This window comes from Balearica regulorum, chromosome 3 (assembly GCF_011004875.1).
Source record: "Balearica regulorum gibbericeps isolate bBalReg1 chromosome 3, bBalReg1.pri, whole genome shotgun sequence".
Classification (NCBI taxonomy): Eukaryota; Metazoa; Chordata; class Aves; order Gruiformes; family Gruidae; genus Balearica; species Balearica regulorum.
In genome coordinates, this window is record NC_046186.1 from 106,135,766 (window position 1) to 106,160,663 (window position 24,898).

Below are 24,898 nucleotides of genomic sequence, written 5' to 3' on the forward strand. Positions count from 1 at the left end.
TTGTATTTAATCGCGCACACGTTCCTGCCATGCAGCGTACCTGCCAGCTGTTGTCAGTCCTCACTTGCAGCGCAGGAGGGTCCTTTCCTGCGTGGGTGCAAGTCAATTTGCAAAAAAAGATGGTCCAGAGATGTTTGTCAGTGTGGAAATAGGGCGGTTACAAAAAGGAGCTACAAAGCAGTTTCAGTTTGAAATTAAAGAAGCTGACACTGAGAATTGCAAGACACTTCCAGCAGGAGCAGTTGGAATGCATTCACGGTGCCGCTTGAAGGCTATTCTCCCTAGGAAAACAGTGAGAAATTCAAGGCCTGCTTTTCAGGAGTGTTGAATGTTTATTTCAGGAGGGCTGCAGGTGCTAACACTCTTAGAGCAAAGTGAGTGATTCACCCTGGCATTTCTCACCTTCCCAAAGAGAAGGGTGGGTGCATGGGCCTGGGGTTTTCCTTTCTGATGAGCGGCTGTGGGAGTAACTTCCAGAACATCAGATCTTTGGAAGAAGGAGGTTGCAGGTGGGATATGTTTGTTCATTTGCTACCATTAATTGTCTTACCTTTTTTTTCTTCCTTATTCACATTAAATTCTTAGGCTTTATTGTTTTGAATCAACATATCCAAATGGCTCATTCTAAAGCTTTTTCCTGATCATTGATGAAATTTTAGTATCTTAGCATTCTCAACAGAGAGTTCATGTGTTTAAAAATACTTTGCCTTCTCTCTATTCTCCCTACTCCATTGCTGGCATTCCCACAGGTGCATCTTCACCTGGACTAGGCCATATGTCCTCCACTGTTTTTCCTATTGTTCTTAATTTGCAAGCCATTGTCAGAAATACCAGCCCATGTGGCTATCCATGTTAGCAATTCCCAGTGAAATGCCCAGTGAATTGTTGCTCCTATCCTGAATAGGCTCAAAACATCCCAAAATCATTGGCACTCCAGTTGGCAACTCTCAATGAATCTTCAGCTACCTTCTCCTCCCTGTAAAACTAGTTTTGCCGCACATGGGCAAACTGGCAGCACCTTAAGTGGAGACCTTACACTGTTAATTAGTTCTGCAGATAAATAGAAGACTTTAGTTTCCAAGGTAATAAAAATGCATGTTGTAAAACTCCTACAAAACAGAGCAAACAGACCTAACAGCTTATCCTTTGTCAAACCTGAGTTATCTTCCCAGCGCTGCCCATGACAAAAGGTACGTAATTCATTCTCTCTACCTCAATTCCTCCATCTTCAAAGAGAAGATAATAAAATGCACGTATCTTTATACAGCACTTCTGGTTTCACTATTACAAGGTACCACATGTACCAAATATCTATGTTTTGATACAGCACTGTGATTAGATGCAGAAATTACATTGCCAATTCACTTTTTAGGAACAGCGTCAACAGACTTCATGGCTTGAAGTACTTAGCTTTGGGTGGCAACATGAAAAGGTTACACAGCCTGGTATGTGTCATCCTGACACAAAAAAAAATCCTGCCACAAAAACCCCCTGTCACATCAAACTGTTGTTTTGTATAAGGATTCTCTGTTTGCTCCGCTCCTCTCCATCACAGCCTTCCATGCAGGCTTGAGGCAGCCCGATAATACTGGTTTTATACTGTGGAAGCTTGCATACAGGTGATCAACCCAGTGCAATGACTGCTCATAAATCCATTTTTGCAAGAGGCTGGTGAATTGGTAAAGATAAAGATACTATAAACAGCAGTATAGCATTTAGGACACTAAATAGTGAAGCCTTTTTTTGATACCTACTGATGTTTACATACCATGTAATTATTATTATCATTGAAAATCCCAACTTCCTTTCTTTGAACATAATGTCTAAACAGGAAAAAGCTAACCTTCCTGTTTGGAGAATTGTTAGTTTCAGAAGAAATATATTTTTCTCTCTTACTTGCAGTTTTCAAAGATTTTATTTTTAATACAAATGGAAAAGACAAACAATAGGCTATCTAAAAGGAAGGAAAGCCACATGTCTGAAACAAACAAGAGTCTGCTATGAATAGATAGTCTTTGCGCTATGAAATAACTCATGTCATACCTATACTGACTTTTGCATATTGGGAAAGGAAATGTAGACTTATTTTTGGCACCCACTACGCTGTATGTATGGAATACAGAAAGCAAAGGTAAGGTTAGAAAGGGAAGAGAAGCCTCCTGTCAATCTGTACAAACAGCAAGAAGGAATCATACAGGAGTTGGATTGGCCCAACAATAATGCCTAGATGCAAGGTTGACTAACAAGGTTGAATTTAAAATTTCTGGTACCTGCTTGGCATCCAGTGTACTCTGTGGTTCAAGTCAACTCTGTGGCCTTCTGGGTAAATCTCAGCTCCTAAACTTTGCTTTTGCAGCTTTTGTTTAGTTAAAGGACATACTGGTGGAGCAGCACCTGCAGTTCTGTTCCAGGTATACTGAATATTTGACGGCTGTCAGGAGCAGCACAGTGAGACTGAAGACCAAGATGCTCAGCTCATCTTTGTGAGGGACAAAACAGAAAACAGGTAACTAAAAGCTGTGTATGAAAAAGCGGTTGTACCCAAAAGCAAAACGAGCTGTTTGGCACCCCAAAGGTGTTTGCTACCTTCTGAGATACTGAGAAACAGCCTAATGCAATAACCACCAGAAGAGGCTTTGTAAGGACTACTGATATAAATCTGTCTGTATGGGAAATCTTCATATTGTCACTTCTCCTTCAGGTTATTTCATTGCAGTCAAGGCTGTAGTTTTGCTGATCCTATTTATCAGAAACAACTAAAAATTCTTGCAAGAATGAAAGAGGATATATGTGATGTAAGACCACTGCCCAGAGTGAGCTGGGAAGCTGGAAAGGCCAGCCTGTCTTTTCTTCACCATCTTCCTAAAGGTATTCCTTATTCACGGCCTCAGATGTACTTCACAGTTAAGCAGAAGTCCTGAAATACTTGGATTATTTCTTAAAGCCTTGGCTCTTGTATTCGTGGGTTGCATGAATATCCACCTTCTTAAGATCATGGAGAAAGGTTAAAAATGTAGTCTTACAGGGTCAAATACCAGACATTCATAATTATTTTCTAATCTTTGGGTTTGTTTTGTTTTTTTTTTTTACAAGAGTCTTCTGATTTTGGAAGCCTTATTTCATACAACTGTATGCTTGCTATTGGCAAGCTGTACTATACAAGCTACTGTATAGTGCAAAGAAACTTTGCAAATATTTCCTAGCACTAGTCCTATTTTAAGTTAAATCTGCTTACGGTACTAGGACATTATGTTTGGTCATGTTTGTAGAGTCGGACCGTAAAGATACCTGTTCTTCCTTGTCTGTCTTTGCTTGCTTCAAGATTCCACATCTCATGGAACTCAAGTCCCCTTTCGATGGCAAGATGGTTAGCCTACCATACGTACCCTTCCTAACTTTGCTGATCTCCCAGCGATTCGTGTGTTCTGCTTCTGCTCCATTTGCAGCGTCTTCACCACTCACTCTTGCCATTAAGTGGTGCATTGCACTTCATCGGTAAGTATTTTGCCAGGTATGGACCTTGCTTTGTGATTTAACTGGACTTGCTATTCAGAGTTCCAGCAAGAAGAGAACATGTTAAAGCCATTGTAAAATAATCAGCACCACATGAAATTGAGAAGGTGGGATCCAATAATCTGAAACCCAGATGGTCTCTGGCAGTGAGAAGTAGGAGAGCTGTCATGCTGAAAAAGACCCAGAAGTCAGCAAATGGGCTGAGTTAATGATGTGACACAAGAAAATGAAAGGCAGAGTGACTCTGAGCAACATATGTAGGAGTGTCCCATTCAAGAGATTGAACTCTCTGTAGTCTTACTACGCCAGTGTTCTCCACACAGGTAGTACAGCTATTGGGGTGGGAGCAATGGTGGATGCTAACTGTAAATTAACAAGGTGATACATCTACCAGCATGTTGAACAGTCTCTCTGAGGAGGGATTAGCAACTGGGATTAGCAAATACAATTGGACAGCACTTTGCTGGGACTAGTATGCATGTCAGATGGGGTGGGGGGGGAGGAGAAGCCTGATGTCACTGTGTGTGAAATAATCTTGTAAAATGTGAAATAACGTGGGCATATCATTGTTGGCTTCACTTACCCTCCATAGGGACATGTTTGTAGAATCTGGGTTCTGGTCATGAGTGCCTTGGTTTCGAGTAGAAGCCCATGCAATCTTTGGACTCTGACAGGCTGGCTAGCTGTTGAACAGCACTGCCTGCTTGAGCAGTCAATGTTTATAATATATGTTGCAATGGTGAGGGTAGGCTTTTACTATTAAATATCTGAGCTGGTACCACGTGGCACTGAGTCACTGTCCTCTGAATATTCCCTGTGCTGCTACTGCAAATAAATTCACCAGCTTCCACCTTAATAGCTTGCTTTAGAGCCAGTGTCACACTTCACACCCTATTCTGGACAGTCTCCAACAAGTTAATGTCTTTCACTGAGGAAGGTGAGTAAAACTGATGACAGTATCCTTAACTAAAGAGCCATAAAATCCTAATAGAGCAGTAATGTTCCCAGGGAGCCTGAAGGGAATCTGATCAATAGTTATGAGGTTGAGGCTCAATTTATGGTCTTAATTCATCAAGCATAGTCATTCTCCATTTTTGTACAGGATGCTTTTGTGGTTCCTGCTGAGCAGAGTATAAAGTCTGCACAAGCCCTTTCTTAACAATTCCCCAGGCTTTGTCATTTAAGAATAGGTGACTCTTCAGAGGTGGTGATCAGGGTCCTATGATCCATTTGAAGTCAGTTTTTCATTGTATAGGACAGACTGTACCAACTGCATTTGTTCCAAGATTCTCAGGCTTAGAGTGGTTTCACAGTGAGGAAAACAAGAAAGTTATTTCAGATCTCTCTAAAATTTGACACTGCAGTTATTCATATGCCTGCAAACCACTCCACAATCAGGAATTGTTCAATAGCATGTTCACCAAAAATCCTTTTACTGCCTTTTGTAGAGCCCTTGCAATAGAACTTGCAAGGGGCAGATGGGGGGGCTGGTCTACTTCTAAGCTGCCTCTGCGGTAGAAAGAAGTTTTCCCATCTGCTCCTGACACACTTTGATCTCTTTAAGTTTCCAAACTGGTATATAAGCACAGAGGCAGACAACAAAATCTCATCCAAAGGCTTTATTAAAACTTTTATGTAAAAAGTCAGACCTTTCCAAAGACTGAGGTAAATGCAAGTTTTATGTGGCTATCTCCCCTACCAGTGGCATAAGCATGAAGTAAACAGAAACATTTCAAACAAGACGGTTAAAGCCATCTCGGTAATCTCTGCATCTACTTGTCATTCCTGCATACATAGGTTAGCAGAAGTAAGTTTTTAAGTATCTGAAGTGATAGGAGTGTCTTGGAAGTATACAATAAGGTCCTAACTGGAGAGGGCTCTCAATTAACACTTGACCCAAAATGTTTTGTGATGTTCATTCAAATATAATTTGTTAAGTATGCTTTCAAGATTCCCATCTCTTATACCATGTACAGATCCATAGGCTAATAGCCTAGACCTGCATGTGGTCTTCAATGTACATATTCATTCCTGCTTTGGCTGTCCGTCAGTGATTTTTAAGGTGAAATACTCCCTGGTATAACCTCTGACTTTAAAGGATGCCTATAAATATTTACACTGGTTGGGGAAACAAAAGGAGAAAGGTTGGACATTTTCAGAGAAATTTGAGAGATGCGGAGAGTTGAAACGCAGGTGGTGGCTTTTCTGACAGCCCACGGGGGCCGAGGGAAGCCAGGGCTGCTGGTGCCTCTGCAGCAGCATTTTGTCTGCAGGAGGAGTTTGGGAAGCCCTTAGCTGGTACCTGAGCCAACAGCGACACCCAGGGCTTCATCTGCACAGTCCAGCAGTCCCTTTTTTTAATCTGCTCCTCCCCGCCTCATGCTGCCTGGAAAAATCTCCAAGGTTTAGCTCTTTTCTGTTCCTGAATGACTACACTGATTGAGAAGAAGGAAATAATACTTTACTGTAGTAATTTTATCAATAGAAATCCTGTATACTGGTGCACTGAGAGTACCTTAGATGAGCCACACACACATCTACATTCGAACAATTGCATTCACATGAAGTGGATTGTACTTTTTCATCTCCATCAAAATAGTTAAGGTGGTGGTATTTGTTTGCAAAGGTCAAGACAGCTTATAAAACTTCCCATTCCTGCTTCCTCACTACAGCGAAAAACTCACCAAGGCCATACTGAAATTATTTTGGTAAGCTTTTGTTGAATAAATGTGTAAACTGAGATGAAGAGTACACTCAAGGAGTATGTCAGCATTGAAATAATAGGTGCAGGTTCTAAAACAGTGAACACTGGGTCAGACTTTTATTAAAATGTCCCTGAACAACCCACTGAAGACACATACCTGAACAAACAGCGGCAAAATGATTAAAGAGGTATGAGAGTACCCGGCATTAATGACTCTAGAAAAATATTCCAACAGAAGCAGAAAAGCACGATAGAATTGATCAGGACACGGAATGTGCAGAGAACAACTCACATCACGCACCAATTGTCTGTACTTTCCATTCCCAGAATGTAAGGCTGTCTGGCAGTCACTGGGCTATTGGCCATGTCACGGCTGCTGAGGTAGTTTCTCGTTTGCTTTTCGAGCCCAGGCTTGCTTCCTATCTGAGGGGGATCCCCTCTGCGGGGCAGGAGGCAGCTCCACTGAAAAAGCAGCAGGCTGAAACAGCAGCAAATGAAGTAGACCGATGACTGTAGTTTTACCACCAAGCAGAGAAGTTGTGGAGGGGAAGGGGATGAATGAAGTTCAAAGTTTGTACATTCCAGTTGAGAAGCTGAGGCTAATTGAGTAGAAAACAAGTAAATGAAATCTGTGTTAGAGCATGACAAGTTACCGAGCTCAGAAAGCACAGGAGCAAGTAATCCATGACCCGATGGGCAGGCTAGGCCATACATGGAATCATACTTGGTCACTTTGGTACCATGGGCTCTTTTTAAAAAACAACCATGGGCATCCTTCTCTACCTGAAACAGACCTGTAAATAAGTAGTACTTCGGAAATGAGGACTAAAGTGTCTGAAGCTGAGCATTCAAAAAGTGAAGCATCTGTGATTCATTTAATTCTTCTGAAAATGTGTGATAGTCCATAAAATAATTGTACTTTCATATATCTGCTGGTTGCTTTCAAGCTGTTTCCATCTTTAGTAGGATTTATACTGAAATAGTTATCTATCTACCTGCTTTTTCAAGGAAAAAGGAAGCAAACTTCTGTTTATTCCTACCATGGCACAGCTGGAAATGGGATATTTAGAAAGCCAGCAACCCGTACGCCATCAATGCGAGAGTGTTGCTACAGTCTGCAGCTCTATACCACTGGTTTTCCTTCGCACTTTTTTTTCCTTCAGAATTTGGCAAGAAAGGTTATTTAAAAACCAGTCAATATCTTGATAATCTTCTGGCCACCGCAAATAGTGACCCCTTTGTAAAAAGTTTCGAATTGGTTTGTGTTTCATCAGTTGATACTGAGAAATTGACCCAACCACTACCATAATGAGGACATCTTTCAGATCACAAAAGTACCTGCTCTGGGCAAAATTAAAGGCTTCCACACACCACCCATCTTTCAGAAACTGCCTGGTCACAATGCAAATTGTTTTCCTGCTGTTCCAAATGGCATCACGAATATTGCTGATATGTTCTTTCCCAGGCAAGAAATCTCTTTCCTCAAAGCACAAGGTAAATCTGTTTTTATCAAAATACTGTGAATCCAAGTGCTTTAGCAAAGAATTCTGGACCCATTCAAAGTCCTTTTTGCTGTAGCACAAATAGGCATCATATCTGTATTCACTTTTATCTGCTACTTGTGGATGGCTGTCTATAATTTTTTTGATAATAGTTTTATACCAGACAAAACAAATCCCCCGACAGCGAGTAAAAACAATGGCTGCCATCAGAACCATTAGAAGAGTGATGGAGATGAAGATGAATACTGAGAATCTGAGTGTCTGCTGGAGTTCATCTTCATAGCAACCATCATATATTACAGATGACAGTTGTACCCCTGCAAATGCAGGTGGGTATACACAGTACCTGTCAGATTGGGAGCCAGCTAGGGTTACATTGGTTTCATTTAGCCACATGAGTAGGCTCTTTAAAGTACAATCACAGACATACTTATTATGTGTTATATCCAGAATACTCAAAGTCATAAAGACTTCAGGCTCGGGGGAAAGAAGCTGGTTTCCAGATAAGTTTAGGTTTGTTAGGCTTTGTGGAAAAAGACCAGGAGAAAGATGAGACAATAGGTTGGAAGCCAGATTAAGTCGTTTTAGGGATGTTAGACCTCTAAAAATCTCCTGTGGAAGAACACTAAGGTAGTTGTTATTCAGATGCAGAACCTGAAGTTTGGACAGTGCCCTGAACACATCCAAGCATAAATCTCTCTCCCACACAAGCTGTAACATATTTTCACCTAGATCCATATAGATTAACTGATTGTTTTCTATAACGTGATCACTTTTCACACAGTAAGAGAAGCGATTCTGTTTTAAGAAGATATACTGTACATCTGGAACTTGGAAAAGAATATAGAGGTCACCCAGGTTTGACAACCAATTTCTTTCTAATTCAAGGTGAGTTGCTGCTATTTTTGTGCCAACTACAGACATTAGTTTATTGTCACCTAAAAAGACAGAGGTCAGATGTGGAAGGGAAGGGAGTTTTTTAATGGCGTTGTCTCGGAGATCAATTATTTTCAGACTTACTAAGTTACTGAATGATTTTCCACCAATCATCCCGATATGATTTTGCTGTAAATCAATATACATTACACTATGTAGACCTTCAAATGTATCATCGTACAACTCGCCTAAAAGATTACTTGAGAGATTGAGACTTTTTAGGTTTCCCAAGCCAAAAAATGCATGCCTTTGGATTTGATTTATCTTATTTTTGAAAAGGTTCAGGAATTCCAGATTACCAAGGCTTTGAAAGATGAAAGAATTGAGAGAGAAAATGAAACCATTTGAAATATCAAGCAAATGCAGATCACTTCTTGCTAGTCCAGCAAATGTATCATTATCTGGATTTTTTAAGTTATTAAAGCCAAATCCCGAACCCATTGTATGAGAGCTAAATGTTAAAGAACTGATTTGAGTCCCTTTAATGGCTGCACAGAAATATTGGACTTTCCCTGTGCTCCAGCCATTGTCACTAAGGTCTAGTGAGTTAAACGTAATATTTCTGAAAGGATTTGGGCATTTGGCCCAGGCCATTTCATCTGTCTTGTACAAATTATTAGAACTGAGGCTAAAAAATAAAAAGTGCTTTCCTCTGAAGCTGGTAAGATTGCTTTCACACAGGTTGGATATCTGGTTGAATTTCAGATTCACGTTTTTCAAGATGGTTAGATTATAAAATAAGGAATGAGGCTGAAGTTTTGTGATTTGGTTCCCTGATAGATCCAATTCTTCTAACGAGATCAAATCTTGAAGGTAACGTTCCTCCAGGATGGAATCTCCAAGGTAGTTGTGAAACAGACGGAGTACAGTCAGACTTGGCAAGCCCGCAAAAGCATCAAGATCCAGTTGAAGAATCCTATTGGATCCCAAGTCTAAGACACGAAGGTTTGGCAGGTTCCTGAAAGCTCCTTTTGCTATGGTAACAGGATAGACATATTGCATTCCAATTTCCAACAACAACAAGTGCTCCAGCAGTGGAAAGGAAGTTGCAGTCACTTCTCTAATATAGTTGAAAGTTAAAAAAAGCTTCACTGTATCCTTTGGCACAAGTGGAATATCTGTGAGGTTGCAGAAATAATATAGGGAGACTTGGGCTTCTGAATAACAGTTTCTAAATGCACTTATATCACTAGTCAGTGATATTCCAAAGATGAGTACTAGCTGTTGACGTAACATCATGAATCTATGTGAAAAAAGTGAAAAATAGTAAGCATTGATTTCTGTAGTTGGCTATCTATGCAGTAAGTTGCAGAGCATGTTTTTAACAGTTGTAGAATAAAAGACTAATGCCACACTAAAATTGGCTAGTGATTTGGGATTTATCCTTTCTCTGAAGTCTAACAGGCACCATCTGATAGTCTGGCTGATCAGAAGTTGGGTCCCAAAGACAGGTGAGCACCTCCCGCCAGCTGAAAAGTAACCCTCCTTTACCTTAAGGGCAGCACCAAAACCCCACTAGGTAAGCGTGAAAACCTTGGCATAGCTATTTAATTTGTGTCATGGAACTGATAATACTGGTGATTAATTCCTTAATCAGTTATCCAAAGCGATTTAAACCAGTTATCCAAAGAGGTTTAAACAGTTTGGATTACCAAAGTAAGGTGCATTCATCCAGTCATCTCAACAGAGCAGGCCAATGCTGTTCTTTCCCTGGGTGCTCTCCTTGAGAGGGCAGTCACGCTATTTGGAGTTTAGATTGCTGTCACATAGAACCGCCTAACAGCCATGAATTTTTTAAAGGAGGACCTCTTTTGGGCCTCCTTGAGCCTCAGATTAACCCTGCAATGTGAAATTGTTCTTGAAAGGGTTGTAAAATACTTTTGAAAATATAGGCAGGAAGAAGGCTAACGATGAAGGAAAAGAAAAAACGCAGTAGCCTGAAACTGCTGCAAAATGTCATGTATTGTGAAAAACTACATTTCCTGAACTGTAAATTCTTAAGTTATACAAAAAGGTGCATAACATAATTTATGTGGCTTTATTAATTTATTCCCACTCTGGATTTTCCTTGCATTATGCCATTTGTCTGCCTGTCTCTCTATCTGAATCAAAAACCTCTTCAAAGCAAGGAAGGTAATTTGTAAAGAACAGAGCAAATTATCAGCTCTAAAGTGGTTGTTTATCCACTGTAGTTTAAAAAAAACCCTTGTAACTAAGATTGCAACCATCTGCCTCTCCTTTTAAAAAAAGCATATATTGAATTGAAATGACAATCCAATGGAAGAATTTTTGTGACCTCCAGCACAATCTGCTTAAAAATTGGTAAGTGTAAATCATTGTGGAACCAAACGCCCAATGGCCAACTAACGGCTGCAAAGTAAATCTACTTCAGAGAGGGAAAAAGTTGGGCTTTGAGCCAGTAATTAAAAAGAGGTAAACCTCATTAATTATTATTATGATTTGAGCACACTGTTTCTTTAAAGCACAAGTACAAAATTCTACGCAGAATATTGCACATCAACTGAAATCATCTTATGCTTGTTGCCATCATACAAAGTGATTTCTGGGAAATAAAAAAGTACGTCAGTAGAAACCACTATATTGCCATTGCAAATACCAAATAAAGGAGCTAGCCATTTTTTAGAGACTATCTGCTAAATAGGACAAGATCTGATTCTTGAAAGTACAAGAGATTATAATATATAGGATAGAGTGCTAAATTCTGAAGTCCTGGCATTCAACTTTCATTCACATTTTGTCTCATTAAGGAATTTAGAATGTGCTGCAAAGAAAAGCAAATTGCAGGCAGTGAGTATCGAAATTCTGTTTAAAGATTTTTAACTGTCTCTACGGAGAATAATTCCTAGTACTAGAAAATAGTTGTGTGTCCTACCCTCTTTTTTGATCTAGCACTGTTAAAAGGGGACATTATAAACAGTAAACTATATAATGTTTGTCTTTGTGACTACAAAATGTTGTAGGTTATTAAAAAAGACACAACTAAACATACAGCAGATCATTCAGCATCTTGTTTACTTTTTACTTTTCTCTTTGCTTGAACCATGAAACAAACCACCAAGTTTCCCTTTTATTATTTGTTAACTGTTGTTAATGGTTCTTGTGGAGACCATAATGTAAGATGTTTAGCACCAATAGCTTTAAATTACATTTATATTTCAGATGTTTATATTTCCATTCCTTGTATTTGCCCAAATGCTATGGCTGGTTTTTAAAGTTCCGGCAAAATCACAGCATCACCAAAAGCAGTGGCAAACAGAAAGTACTTTGGAAGTCAAAATTTAATAGACATGTGTATCAACTTACCACAAGTAAATCTCAAAATGTTTAGAGTGAAAGAAGTAGAAAACATTTTTTAATTTAAAAATGTAGCTTTATTTTTATTATTGGAAAATAAGAAAATGGTGAAATATTTCTAGCCACCTTTGCTTTTACATTTATCTGCTTTTCCACATTCTTGTAAGTTAAAGAAGTCTCTAACAGTCTCTCAACAGTTGTTACACTCCGCCTCTGCCCTGGCTTGGTGACAAGGAAGACTTTGTAAACTCTTTGCTCCCTCATTTTTTTTCTGTGTAAGTTACTCTCTTTTCCCCCAAATCTTGGCCCTCCATGAGCAGGGGGAGGATGCTGGCAGTAAGTAATGCCTCTTACTGTTCTCATGAGGACAGCAAAGATTTTTAATTTAACAGAATCCCTCCATGTAGCATTTTATACATCCCTTCACTATTGTACATTAGCACCTAAAACCTTTTGGGAAGAATAATCTTTCCACAAAATGACGATCAGACCATTCAGTTATGTGCCTGTGCACAGAGATGAAGGGATGTGTAAATGCTTCATTTCTTATTGAAAACTGGAGCAATGAAGTTTAGAGAACCAGAGCTCAGCATGTGAGATTTTGTTTCCTTCTGCTGCGTTGGTGTCAGAAGGGGTGAGAGGTAAAGGGAGGAGGGGAAATGCAGCAAATGCTTTTGGGATGGAAAGTCCTAAGCAGCATATGTTTCTGAGCAATGGAAAGAACTTTTACAACGCAGGGTGGGATATTCTACTTGGATCTAAAGGCAGCAAGTGAGTACATACAGAATGTAAATACTCTAGCTCTGGTCTCAGCCTCCTCAGGAAGTGTGCATCTGGAGCAGGGAAGGCCAATGCACATGCTTTGAGTCATCTGGAACTGACCTACACTATTGTACTAACTTTTTTTTAAAACTCAGCTTTGTTAACTTGGTTTTAAATCACCTAGAAACCTTCACTAGCACAGCAAAAAAGGATGGGAACTGACAGTACCCAACAGTGGATGTTGTAGTAGTGCCTGTCCATCTCAGCACAGCTGTGTACACCTTAGGGCATCCACAGAGGCTGTCAGTAAGCAGGGCCTGAAGTACAGCTGAAGAGGAAGACTAAGGCTGTCTCCTTTTTGATGTACACAAGCCAGGAAAGAAGTTAGAGTAACAACTCTCCCATGGAGAGTTAGAAAGCACTTGCCCTTCCGTTTTCCACACCCCCAAGAAAAATGCACTGGAGTCCACACAAAGAATGGGTTACATACCTTATTTTTGTCCTGGCTGATGGCCAAGAGTATTTGCTTGCTTTTTAAAAGAGTGATCTGAAAGGAAAATTTCGTCTCAGCAATGGTTTTTTGCAGCATTCAGTAGCATGTTTCCTCTCTTCAGCAGCCTCCCATGCTTACGCAACATAGCCCTAGGTCAAACGTGAAGCAGCACACACCAGTGGAAGCGAACAGACATCTACGTATGTGCTTATGCAAGTGAGCAGCAGGCCTAAATGGTTCTCAGTTGTCAGCCATAGGTTTTGGGCAGCCAAGCAGCAGAGGTGCTGGCTATCTGGGTGGACTCTAGAGAAGACCAGTCTGATATAATGATCAATAAGATTTAAAGAGTTTAAAAATCTTTTCAATAATCTATTGCAGTGACCATGATATCTGCCTAAGGAGATTTTTCCTAGATGACAATTCAGCCAGAGGAATTGTGTGCCCACCACAAGCACAGATTGCTTGAAATAATTCCACAAAGATGAAGTCCTGTGACCAAGAATACTGGTCATTTAGGTGCTTGGGATGTGGTCAGTGGATTAAAAAGGTAAAGACAAAGGTAAAGCTGGTAAATTTTTCATTATCTGCACAGGAGGAAAAAAAAAAAAGGTAAATTTTTTGCTCGTGCTAATTTTCACACAAACATCCAGACCATTTTCTGTAGGTCACTGAATCACAGAGGACTAGGGTATATATATAATAAAGGTAGCAGTATCTTTTGATGAGTGTGTGAGAATCTCATGTCTAATTGCCGCCAGCCAGCTTTAGGAGTAAGGGATAAACATTAATCCTACTGCTAAGTTGGAAGGCTTTTTTTCCCTTTAGGTCCATAGCTAAGGGTATTGCTGTTTGGACAGCAAGATGTGAGAGCTCTCTTGGAGCCTGAATGAGTGCTGCTGTTACCCTGATGTCTTTCTGTGAAACACCAGTAGTTGTCACAGGTAGCAGAAAAGCTTCCCAGAGAAAGGGAAAAAAGACAGGATTAAACAACTTCAGGGTGTATTTCTTGCCTGTAAAATCGATGCACAGAAGCTAGTCCGCTTTTCTGTCCTCAATACCAAAAAACATTAGGCACTGAAGAGACAAAGACCATCTTAATTGTCCCTTATTTTTTTTTTCTATAGTGAGATGGTTTTGTTTATAAAATTACACTGATTTAACTTAAAATTAGATATGCATGCTGCTTTCATCACTGCACAACTTTTCTTGTGAATGTTCTGAAAATATATTTAAGCCAACTTCTATATGTATATGTCCAGAGTCCAGCTAACTGAACAGAGACTGTTTTATATTCATCTAACCTAAACTACACTGAGTTTGCAGCAGTGTTGCAGAGTAAGTTTCTAGACAGACTGATGCCACACTTTTGCTTTCTGCAAATTCTAAGATTTGAAATAATTCTCTGGTTTCAAATCTAATCAGCAATTGATGTTTGTGTAGAAAATCATATAATTTCAAATGTTTTGCTTCTGATTGTTAAATACTAATATAAATACATTCTTGCCAACTTCTGCCCCTCTCGCATTCACCAGAGTAGCTGCCCTGCCTGACAGAGATGGACATGTTTACAGTTTGATATAATGAATTGGGGGTCCTGCCCATATACAGCTTCTGAATTCTGCTTAAAGTAGTTATGCTCTTAGTATGAAATTGTTCTGGCGTACTGTGCCTCCACATAGCATCCAACATTACTGACAACAGTTGCAGGATGTCTGTTGGGTTTGCATGGCAAGGTTTTGGTAGCGGGGGGGCTACAGGGGTGGCTTCTGTGAGAAGCTGCTAGAAGCTTCCCCTGTGTCTGACAGAGCCAATGCCAGCCAAGATGGACCTGCCGCTGGCCAAGGCCGAGCCAATCAGCACCTCTGTGGTAACATATTTAAGAAGGAAAAAAAACAGTTAGAGAGCATTTTTGCAGCCAGAGAGAGGAGTGAGAAGATGTAAGAAACTCTGCAGACACCAAGGTCAGTGCAGGAGGAGGGGGAGGAGGTGCTCCAGGCGCCGGAGCAGAGATCCCCCTGCAGCCCGTGGTGAAGACCATGGTGAAGCAGGCTGTCCCCCTGCAGCCCATGGAGGAAGGATGAGGGGGTGTAGAGATTCCACCTGCAGCCCATGGAGGACCCCACGCTGGAGCAGGTGGAGGCACCTGAAGGAGGCTGTGGCCTGTGGGAAGCCCATGCTGGAGCAATCTCCTGGCAGGACCTGTGGACCTGTGAAGGGAGGAGCCCATGCCAGAGCAGGTTTGCTGGCAGGACTTGTGACCCCGTGGGGGACCCACGCTGGAGCAGTCTGTTCCTGAAGGTCTGCACCCCATGGAAGAGACCATGCTGGAGCAGTTCATGAAGGACTGTAGCCCGTGGGAAGGACTCACATTGGAGAAGTTTGTGAAGGACTGTCTCCCATGAGAGGGACTCCATGCTGGAGCAGGGGAACGATGAGAGGAGTCCTCCCCCTGAGGATGAAGAAGTGACAGAAACACCGTGTGATGAACTGACCATAACCCCCATTCCCTGTCCCCCTGTGCCGCTGAGGGGGGTGGAAGTTGAAGCCAGGAGTGAAGTTGAGCCCGGGAAGATGGGAGGGGTGGGGGGAGGTGTTTTAAGATTTGGTTTTATTTCTCATTCCTCTACTCTGTTTTGCCTAGTAATAAATTAGATGAATTTCCTCTCTCAGTTCAGTCTGTTTTGCTTGTGATGATAATTAGTGAGTGATCTCTCCCTGTCCTTATCTCAACCCATAAGCTGTTTGTTGTGCTTTTTCTCCCCTGTCCAGTGAAGGAGGGGAGTGATGGAGCGGCTCTGGTGGGCACCTGGCCCCCAGCCAGGGTCAACCCACCACACTGTCCCAGACCAGAGACAACAGTCAGTTGTTAAATTCTTTTGGGACAAGAGATAAACCAATTCCTAGAAGAGTTACTTAACCTTAGATCTTTCTGCCAGAAGCTGGCAAAGTGCAGCACTCGCCAACAGAATCAATAATCAGCTGCCGGTACAAAGCACATGGGCATGAAAGAGCCACTGGGAAAGGGAAACAATGAACAGGAGGGGTTTGGAATCTTTGGGTACATGAGGATATTTTTGCTTAGTTTCAGGTTAAGCTTGACTCAGTACAGATAATCTCAGCTAGGTGGACTCTCAGATTTCAAAGTGCTCTTGGTTCAGTCCACAAGTTCTGGAACAAGAATCCTGACAAAGTCAAAGAAATCCTTTCTTTCTTCTCTCCTCCTTCCTCTTTCAAAACCAGTTTACTTTTAAGAACAAATGTTAGGCAAATGTTTCATGTCCTGATAGTATTAAAATTTAAATATCTCATCTTTGTACATCTGTAACTGATCTTTGGCTGTGTTGCACACAAGGTGCTTGGAACAGCTCCAGGAAAGGGGTTATGGTAAATACAACAGTCTATTACCACTCAGCCATGCTGACAGGACAAAGCTGAGCTGTAAGATAAAGAAGCACATACAGCTTGTTGGCAGTTAGGGCTGAAAGGGTCTCACAGTTCAGCAGTGTGGGACGGCTGAGCCAACCCAGAAGTGCTGCAGGAGCCTATGCGAGACTCTGCTCCTCACCTGAGACTTGGTATGTCAGTGAATGATCTCAGCTCACATCTCCATCTTCTTTTCTTCAGTCCCTTTCTCTTTTCGCTATACTTTGGCATAGGCATGGACCAAGTGCACCAGCATATAAAGGGGGTCTAACTCCTACATTAGTATGACCTACGGGTGCTCCTACCGGGGTGCTCCTGTGCAACGGCTTACACGTACTTGAAGAAGCAGCAGAAACGGTGGTACCATGTGGGTTGATGACTGAAGGAAGGGCCTTTTGGATGGGATTTTGGGAGCTTGGCTGCCTAAAATCTACTGAAATTCACCTGAACAGGCTAATGTGTCTCAATCTCATTCTTCAATTCTTGGGTCCCTTCCTGCCATCCAAATGAAAGTGTCTCCCTGATCAGTTTTCCCTATATATTCACATGTCACAATTCTGTACGGAATTAAGAATCATCCCTAGTTCTTGGAGAAAGTGCATAACAAGTAAAATATCTTCATCTAATACCCTAATATCCTTAGTCTTTTCTTCACTCATGGCAACAATTATGGGCATCTTTCCCAGGGGCTGGTGATACACACTGACTGTGAATGACTATTTGTGTTTGGCACTTGGTAAAATTTCTCAGAAAAAAAACCCCAAAGACCTTCAAAGAGAACTCATTTTCTTTTAATCCAACATAAAGCCTACTGACAAGGAGTTTGTAATATTTATCTAGGCCATAAAAGAGATCTTGAAAGCTATATCGCAAACAGTAAGACTTTGTTCTTAGACTGGCCAGATAAAGGCCAACTACTATTGTGAAATTTGTATTGCTGCTGCTATCTGATTAGATCAAATCTACTTACTGAAAAAAAAATAAAGCTCCAAGCTTTTGCCTAGGCTCTAAAGCCATCACAATATATGCATTTGTGTTCATAAAAAGCTGTGCAGTGTAAACACGCTTTCCTTCATGGGGCTCCTCTAACCAATTACAATGTAAAAAAGAAACAATTTCATTCAGATGATTAATGAGCGTGCCTCTCCTATTCCCTCAGCCTCTCCCTTAAGTTGCTAGGATGGTTAACTCAAATACAACATTTTTCAGCTTAAAATCAGAAGCATGTTATAGGGCAAGTTGAGTACTGTGACAGTTCCTGTCATTGATGGGGAAAACCTAAGACAATAAGGCATTGAGTGACCTGACAGAGCAGAAGGACCATAAAGAACAGCCACTGGTTTGGGTGATCAGAAGCTACTTATGGGATGTAATGATCTAGTTCCTGTTCATCATCTAGATTTATTTGTTTGTATTTATTTATTTGTTTTGATATTGCCTCAGATTATATGACAAGATTTGGACACACAAAGACAGTGTGTTCTATTATATTATAACAGTTCTTTAAAAGAAAGCAGTCTCCAGAAGGATGGGAAAATAAACTTGAAGGTATAGAATAAAACATGCTCTGGGATATTTCTCTGGAGGACAGGAGTAAACTGGATAGGCACAAGGAGGGTGCTGTAGCTCCAGCCCCTGGCCCCAGCTCAGTTGTTTTTAGCTGCTAGCACTGTTTTGAGTGCCAGCCTGCCCTTTTCCCTGCCTGAGCAGTCAGCTGGACCGGTTGTTCCAGTGAAGCGCCCCAGCGCTGGGCACTGGTCCACCTGCCAGCCACGGGCAGCCCAGGCTCCTCTGCCCCTGGGTCTGACAGGGAATGATGAAGGCAGAGTGCCTCAGTTAGGCTTGAGAAGAGGACCGACAAGGTTTCTTATGCTCCTCCGAGTCCTAAGGAAATGAACGTCTCAAGGCTTCAGTGAGGACAGTGGAGATTCCTGGTTGTTGGTTTTTTTTTTTTCCAGTTGGTGAGACAGTTGTTTCCCAGCGGAGATGCTCATTCAAAGCTGCACAAACCACCCGTGGGCAATCACAGTCACCACTCACGTATTCTTGCATCACACCCTGAATCCATGTTGACTTTCTTTTTCTTCGAAAACTGTCACGTGATAACTGCCTGGTCTAGACCAGAAGCCACTCCAATGAAGTAGCATTTCCCTCCTGTTAGTTTTCCCTCCCTCTTAGCTATCATTTTGGACTGTGTTTTTCACAAAGTGGATTTAGCACAGGGACAAAAGGTCCTTTTTTGTCCTTGCAGGATAATTAGAAGCAGCCAGGATTAAAACCCTCACCTGGAAAAGATCAAAGTGATAACAAGAAAGGACTCTTAAGAATGACAGCTGAGTTTTTACAGGAGGCCAGCTTTCACAGATGTGATAGAAATTCTTGAGGAAGCAGCAGTAAGTGGAGAAGCAGCATTCAGACTGTAACTCCTCAGATCCCAAGCAGAGCTCTGTACAGCCTCACCTGCAAAGCTAACCTTTTCATAAAGCTCATCTGTGCTACCATACCAGTGAAATAGTGGTCAGGTGTAAAACAGCAGTAATGGTTCAGTAGCTGAAGTCAGCAAATATGAATGACTAAATAGCTAGCCAGAAGGGAAATGGCATGGTTGCCCCACCTGCACTCCTGGGAGCCAGTCTGGGCATATTATTTATTAAGGAACTAGCAAAAGAGTATGGAGACAGGTGCCTAAATATGTGGATCCAAATGGAACAACTAGTAACAAAGAGATGTTTGCTTTTGTAAGTATGTTTTTTGCACATACGTTTAAAAAAAAGTCAAAAGATAACAAGTTGTAAATGTCCAGTAACAAAATGACCATAAATATAGTACAAAGGAAAGACACCCAGCCAATCTGCCCAGCATCTAAGTGACGTTAGAAACCTGCTCCACTCTTTCCTGGAATGGAGACATTGAAAGGATACCTTCTGAATTTCTTTGAAATAGGCTTTAGATCAGAATAAATTTGAGTTAGCTCTTAACTTGTCAGTGGAGGAGAAAAATGTGAAAATTACAGCCCCAAGTATGGCTGACGTAACTTTGTACAGTATAACCTGTTGTGCAAAGGAGACCTAACAAGTGAAGAAGGTAGAAAAGTAGCTATTAGCCTTTCTGAAACAGTTCCTACGTGAGGCTCTTGGTGAGTTAGATATTTCACTGACTCACAGTATGGTAGTAGAATCCTAGGGCTCACCTGCGTATACGTCCCAGGTCAAGTGCTTATCTACTGATGGTCCTTATACAAGATGGTCCCAACCAAGAAGAACAGCTGTCACCCAGGCTAACCTGCATGAAAGGCATTTAGAGTGGAAGCAGGAGACTGAATTACACACTCCATGCAGTGCATGTAGAAAGATATGCACCTGATTTCTGATCCATAAAAGACCTGCAGACTGACACCTAACAGAAATCCCTATGCAGGTTATATTTTAAATTCTGTCCCTACCCCGCTCTTTCTGGAGAGAAAGCTAGCAATGTCTTCATCTAGCACATAAATCTATCATGTAAAACAGCTGCACTCAATTCTGGTTTCTGCACAATGCGATATCAAACCCTTTTATCTCACAAATACCCATTAACTGTGGAAGCATTGGTTATTTTGGACTGGAGGCACTCTCCTCCTTCTGTTACAGCTCTTCCAACTGAGTGAATAACATTCAAGATTCACTAAATCAAAGACATGTTTCAGCCTAAGAGGGGTTGGAGGATGCTTTGTATGGGGGCCAAGGGAGGGGAGGGAGGAGATCTGCTCTGGGCAGGTTCCACATTCTGACTACATGTTTCACTCAGAAACCATCCTTAGAGAACATCTCAGAGGCCCTTCTTGCCTCCCCTCTAGTTCCCACCTCTTACCATCTCAATCAACTTCTAGAAGTTCTTGCATAATGGTACAGTTTCAAAAGAAAGCTGAAGACTACTGGAAAGTGCCTGTGGCCAGTTAGGAGAAAGACCTATGTCTCATTTGCCCTCAGGCAGACAATGGAATTGAATGAACTCTCCCATGACCTGGGTGAATGCTCCTAGCCATAAGCCACTGAATTAAAAGTGTACAGTAACTGTTCACCACTCCATTTTAAAACAAAGCAGCAACCGCTGCTGCGTCTTGGGCTGGGTCGGAGCTAGAAGCATGCTTACGTAAAATACGTGTACTACATAGCTAGACTCGATGCTGACTAATCATCCCTGCCAGACTCAGGCATTGCTGGGGATCTGCAAAAGCAAAATGTTTCATGCTGGAATACTGAAGTGAGGGGTGGGGAACCCCGTTGACATCCAGCAAGCTGGACTCTTTCAAGATCAGGTACAGGTGAGGCTGTGCCTCATCAAGTCCTAGCTCGGCTGCCTTTGTGCCTTTTAGGAACTTCATACCCCATGCATCTATTCCCCCCCCCCCCCCAAACTGAGTGTACAATCCTTGTCTTTCTTGGGGAAAAAAAATTTAATACTAAATATCATACAGCTTTGAAAAATGTGACGCACAACCCAGGTGCCAAAAAATTCTGGGTAACATGTCTTATTTCCCAGCAGCTCAAAGAGGAAAGGCAGAGGGTGGGGAGGGAAGAAGCTTGACCCTTGGACAACCGTAGGCTGCGAAGGACCTGGATGAGGCTGCTGCTTGTTCTCACCTGCTGCTCTGCCGGCCCGGTCCGGTCCGGTCCGGTCCGGTCCAGCCCAGCCCGGTGTCCCGGAGGCCGCGCATTCGCCTCACACCGCCCCGCCGCCCGCACTCACCTCCGCCGACCCGGCCCGCGCCGCCGCCAGTGCCCGGTGCTGAGGCCACCCCGCCCCCGGGGCGGGGCGGCCGTTAACGGAAACCCGGAGGCCGGCAGGCCTGCCCCAACGGGCACCGGTGACAGGGGCTGCCTGTGGCGGCGGCCGTGCAGCAGGAACACGCGTGCCCCAGGGAGCGGTAGGGCGGGCGGCGCAACCCCCTGTTTGTCACCCTGTTCGGTTTTTTCCCCCCGTGCACGCCAGCCGGCTGATGTGAGAGAAAGCGTTTTCAAAAACACGACCTGTGTGATAATGGTGGAGGTGTTGAGCGGTGTCAGGCTGCCGGCCCCGGACAGCAGCGGGGGGTTCGCTGCTTTCCTGCCTCGAAGACGGCAGCTTTCACAGCGGCCGAACCCAAGAACTGGAGTTAAGCTCCCTACTCGGGCAACGCGATGGTAAGCGAAGGCCAGCGCCGCGCAGAGGTAAAGGACGGGGGGAAACGGTGATTTATGTGGATATGGAACGAAGAAAAAAATCTCCAAGAACGGTAGAGACAGCAGTGAAGAAACCCTGGCAGGTAAATTCCCCTGCCGGGTGCAAATCCTCCCTGGCTTTCTAAGAGCAGCTGCTAGATAGCGAGAAGGGGTTGGGCAAGGGGAACCAGGCTGAGGGGTGCAGCTGGGGTGCAGGAGCCAGTTTTTATGGGCTTTGCTCAATATAAGCATCGTAATCTGTGGAAGATGATCACACTGACTCATCTCAGTCTGAGCAATGTAAAAATGTTGTGTTTGCTGGCTGCTTGGTGCTTGAGCTGTTTCTTCTGGTCTTTTGTAGGCAGAAAGAGCCGGCTCAGCTCTGTCTCTGACGTCCAGTATGGCTGACCCTCTGATGTGCGCTTAATCTGACCCGAGATAACTGTAGCCAGCTGATCCTCTACTCACGTTCTTATCCTATTTCTAACGGTCATTATATTCCATTTTCTACATTACCTTATACTAAGTATAATACTTAGGCTTACTAAAGAAGTTAAGATTGAATGACAGATCTCTAGCTGAAGTGATTGGCCTGTTACTGTAATTCTTAAAGAGGAATCCAGGAATGAAAAGGATGGCTAAAAGAGAGGACAGGGTAACTTCTATTTTTTTAAAAAAATAATAATTTAAATTTTCATTTTGCATTTAAATACAATTTCTGGAAATTGATGCTGTTTGAAAAAGTGGCCACTTCTCAGCTGCCTCTTGAGCACGCTGCTGCTTGACCATATCCATAGCAGTGAGCTGGAGATTTAGTAACATTGCATGGGATACATAGGTGGTTAAAGTATTGGATCCACAATATGCGTCATGTTAACCAAAGCATGACCTAATCTGGACAGTTGGAAATGCAGAACTGAGGGTCATGTCTTAAGATTCACCTGTTAAATAAAATGAGGAACCACCCTGTTGGGGGTGCACAATTCTTAAACTCCTTTGGAATTTAATGCCTAAGGCAGCTCTTGCTCAGAACTCCCAGCAAGTTGTAGCCCTTTCTCCTATCCCTGCACTCAATGGTCACACTGCGCCTTCTGGAGCCTTTCCCTTCCTAATAGGATCTGAACTTGGCTTCTGTCCCTCATGTCCCCTGTTGTCCCACCAGACCATGAGGATATCTAGATGGGAAATTCTCACTCTTGCTTACATTCTTACACTTCGTATGGAATCAGTTGGGCCAGAGATGAAACCGAAGTGCCTGTCTTCATGCTAATCTGAGTTATGTACCTTTAATTGCTGATACTTAGGTCACTTCTACATTAAGTACTTAAAAGTGATTGCATATATATGTATTTTAATGGTATTGATGCAACTCTCTGGTTGCCTATGATATATTCTGCTTAGGTTAAATTGGGTGAGAGATTGCAACACACTGAGGCACTGAAGCAGGAGTTCTCAGGCCACTGAAAACAGGATCTGTGTATCTGGAGAGAAGCGCTTTTGCTAAATTTGGAATACTGTGTTTAAACACAACACAGGAAATCAAACAAAGCCAAATAAACCAGATTGGGAAAAGTCCTACAAAATTCTGTCAGGTCACATGGGGTATTAGAGAAGTATCTGGAAGCACTTGTTTTGTGCAAATTTACAGTGTGAGGAAATGGTTGTGATACTTATGCTCAAATATATAATACTTATTTTCTGTTTGGTCCTGCTTCTCTTCCTTATTTATAATTGAATAGATGGAACTAGATAATTGAAGTTCTGAATATTTTCAGGATTATTCTCAGCTGTAATTAATAGGAAAAGACAGTAAATCTGTATTAAGTCTCATTTCTACTGAGCCTAGCGCCACAGCACCTCTTTCCAGATGGTTACGATAAGAACCAGCATCAGGATTTAGACCTGTTTACCTATCTCAATGTGTGTCTAACGTGGATACTTTACTTAAAATCCTGTTGTTGTAGCTTGTTAATGTGGGTGGGAACCACCTAGGTGTTTGTGGATCCTGTCAGCTTGTGCCTCCGTAAGTGTTTGCCCATATACATAAAAGGCTGAGATATTTTATATTGAAGTTATTGAAGCAAGGCCTAGAACCCAGTGACAATTTAGGTGCCAGCTAAGCCAGTTTCAGATTGTGAATGAAAACTTTAGAAGTGGCTGAAGCAGCAGGTAAGCAGGACTGCAATCCTCTCATGGTATAGTCTTTGAGCATCTTTTTGTTTAACGTATAATGTACATTTCAGCATGGAAGCAAGGTATTCACTGCTGCGTGTTGTACAGCCAACTGCCGCTAACAAGCGGTCACAAATTTATAGAAGCATTTTTTGCAAAAACTCTTGCAAGTTATGATTGAAAATCCAACCTGGAACTTTTTTTAGTTCGGTGCATTGATTTTGATGTATTACTGAACAATGCGCACATACTGTTACTACAACTGCAGACTTGCTTCTGGATTAAATCTTTTTGATTCATTTAGTAAAAACCTCCAAGTTCAAAATGTGTAAATCACAGGACTCTATAAAAGATGCCAATATATTCAGCTACCATGCTTGTGTAACTCAGAAAAGAAACAGCTAAGTTGTCTGTTAATGCAGCTGTATTTTCTGTAGCACTGTGCTGACATCTTTTGATGCCTTCTCGTGACACCTCCACAACCATCTTATCACTTGCAAGAAGTGATGGAAACTAAAACAAAAGTTGTCTTTCTGCCATGGTGTCTGTGTTAAGCAGAGACATGTTTGCAGCTCCTCCGTTGTCTTCCGCAAGTCTCATACGCATAGCAAGCTGGATGCCTAGCAGGTACTGCGAGGGATTAGGAAAGAGGGAAAAAGAAAAGGTGTCCTCTCCACTATACGCATGAAAACATGAAAAATTAGCATCATTTACTTACAGAATTTTACTATGTCCTAGATTTATGCAGCTTTTTGAAATTAAGCACTGAGATACCTAATTTTAAGCATGTAAGTAATTTCAAGAAAATACCATATGTGAAGGTTTATTTATAAAAGGTCAGTAAATGCTTTAAGAGATTTTGTAACAAATAGTTGTTTGTTTCATATTTTGACAAAGA

The 24,898-nt window shown here is 42.0% G+C and overlaps 1 protein-coding gene across 1 annotated transcript; it reads right to left on the reverse strand.

Annotated features, from left to right (window-relative positions):
- Positions 1 to 6,698: 6,698 nt before the first annotated feature.
- On the reverse strand, positions 6,699 to 9,910 carry TLR5 (toll like receptor 5). Its single transcript, XM_010301313.2, has one exon. It carries the CDS (start codon positions 9,892 to 9,894, stop codon positions 7,309 to 7,311), a length of 2,586 nt encoding a protein of 861 aa, XP_010299615.2. The 5' UTR covers positions 9,895 to 9,910; the 3' UTR covers positions 6,699 to 7,308.
- Between the last annotated feature and the right edge of the window lie 14,988 nt (positions 9,911 to 24,898).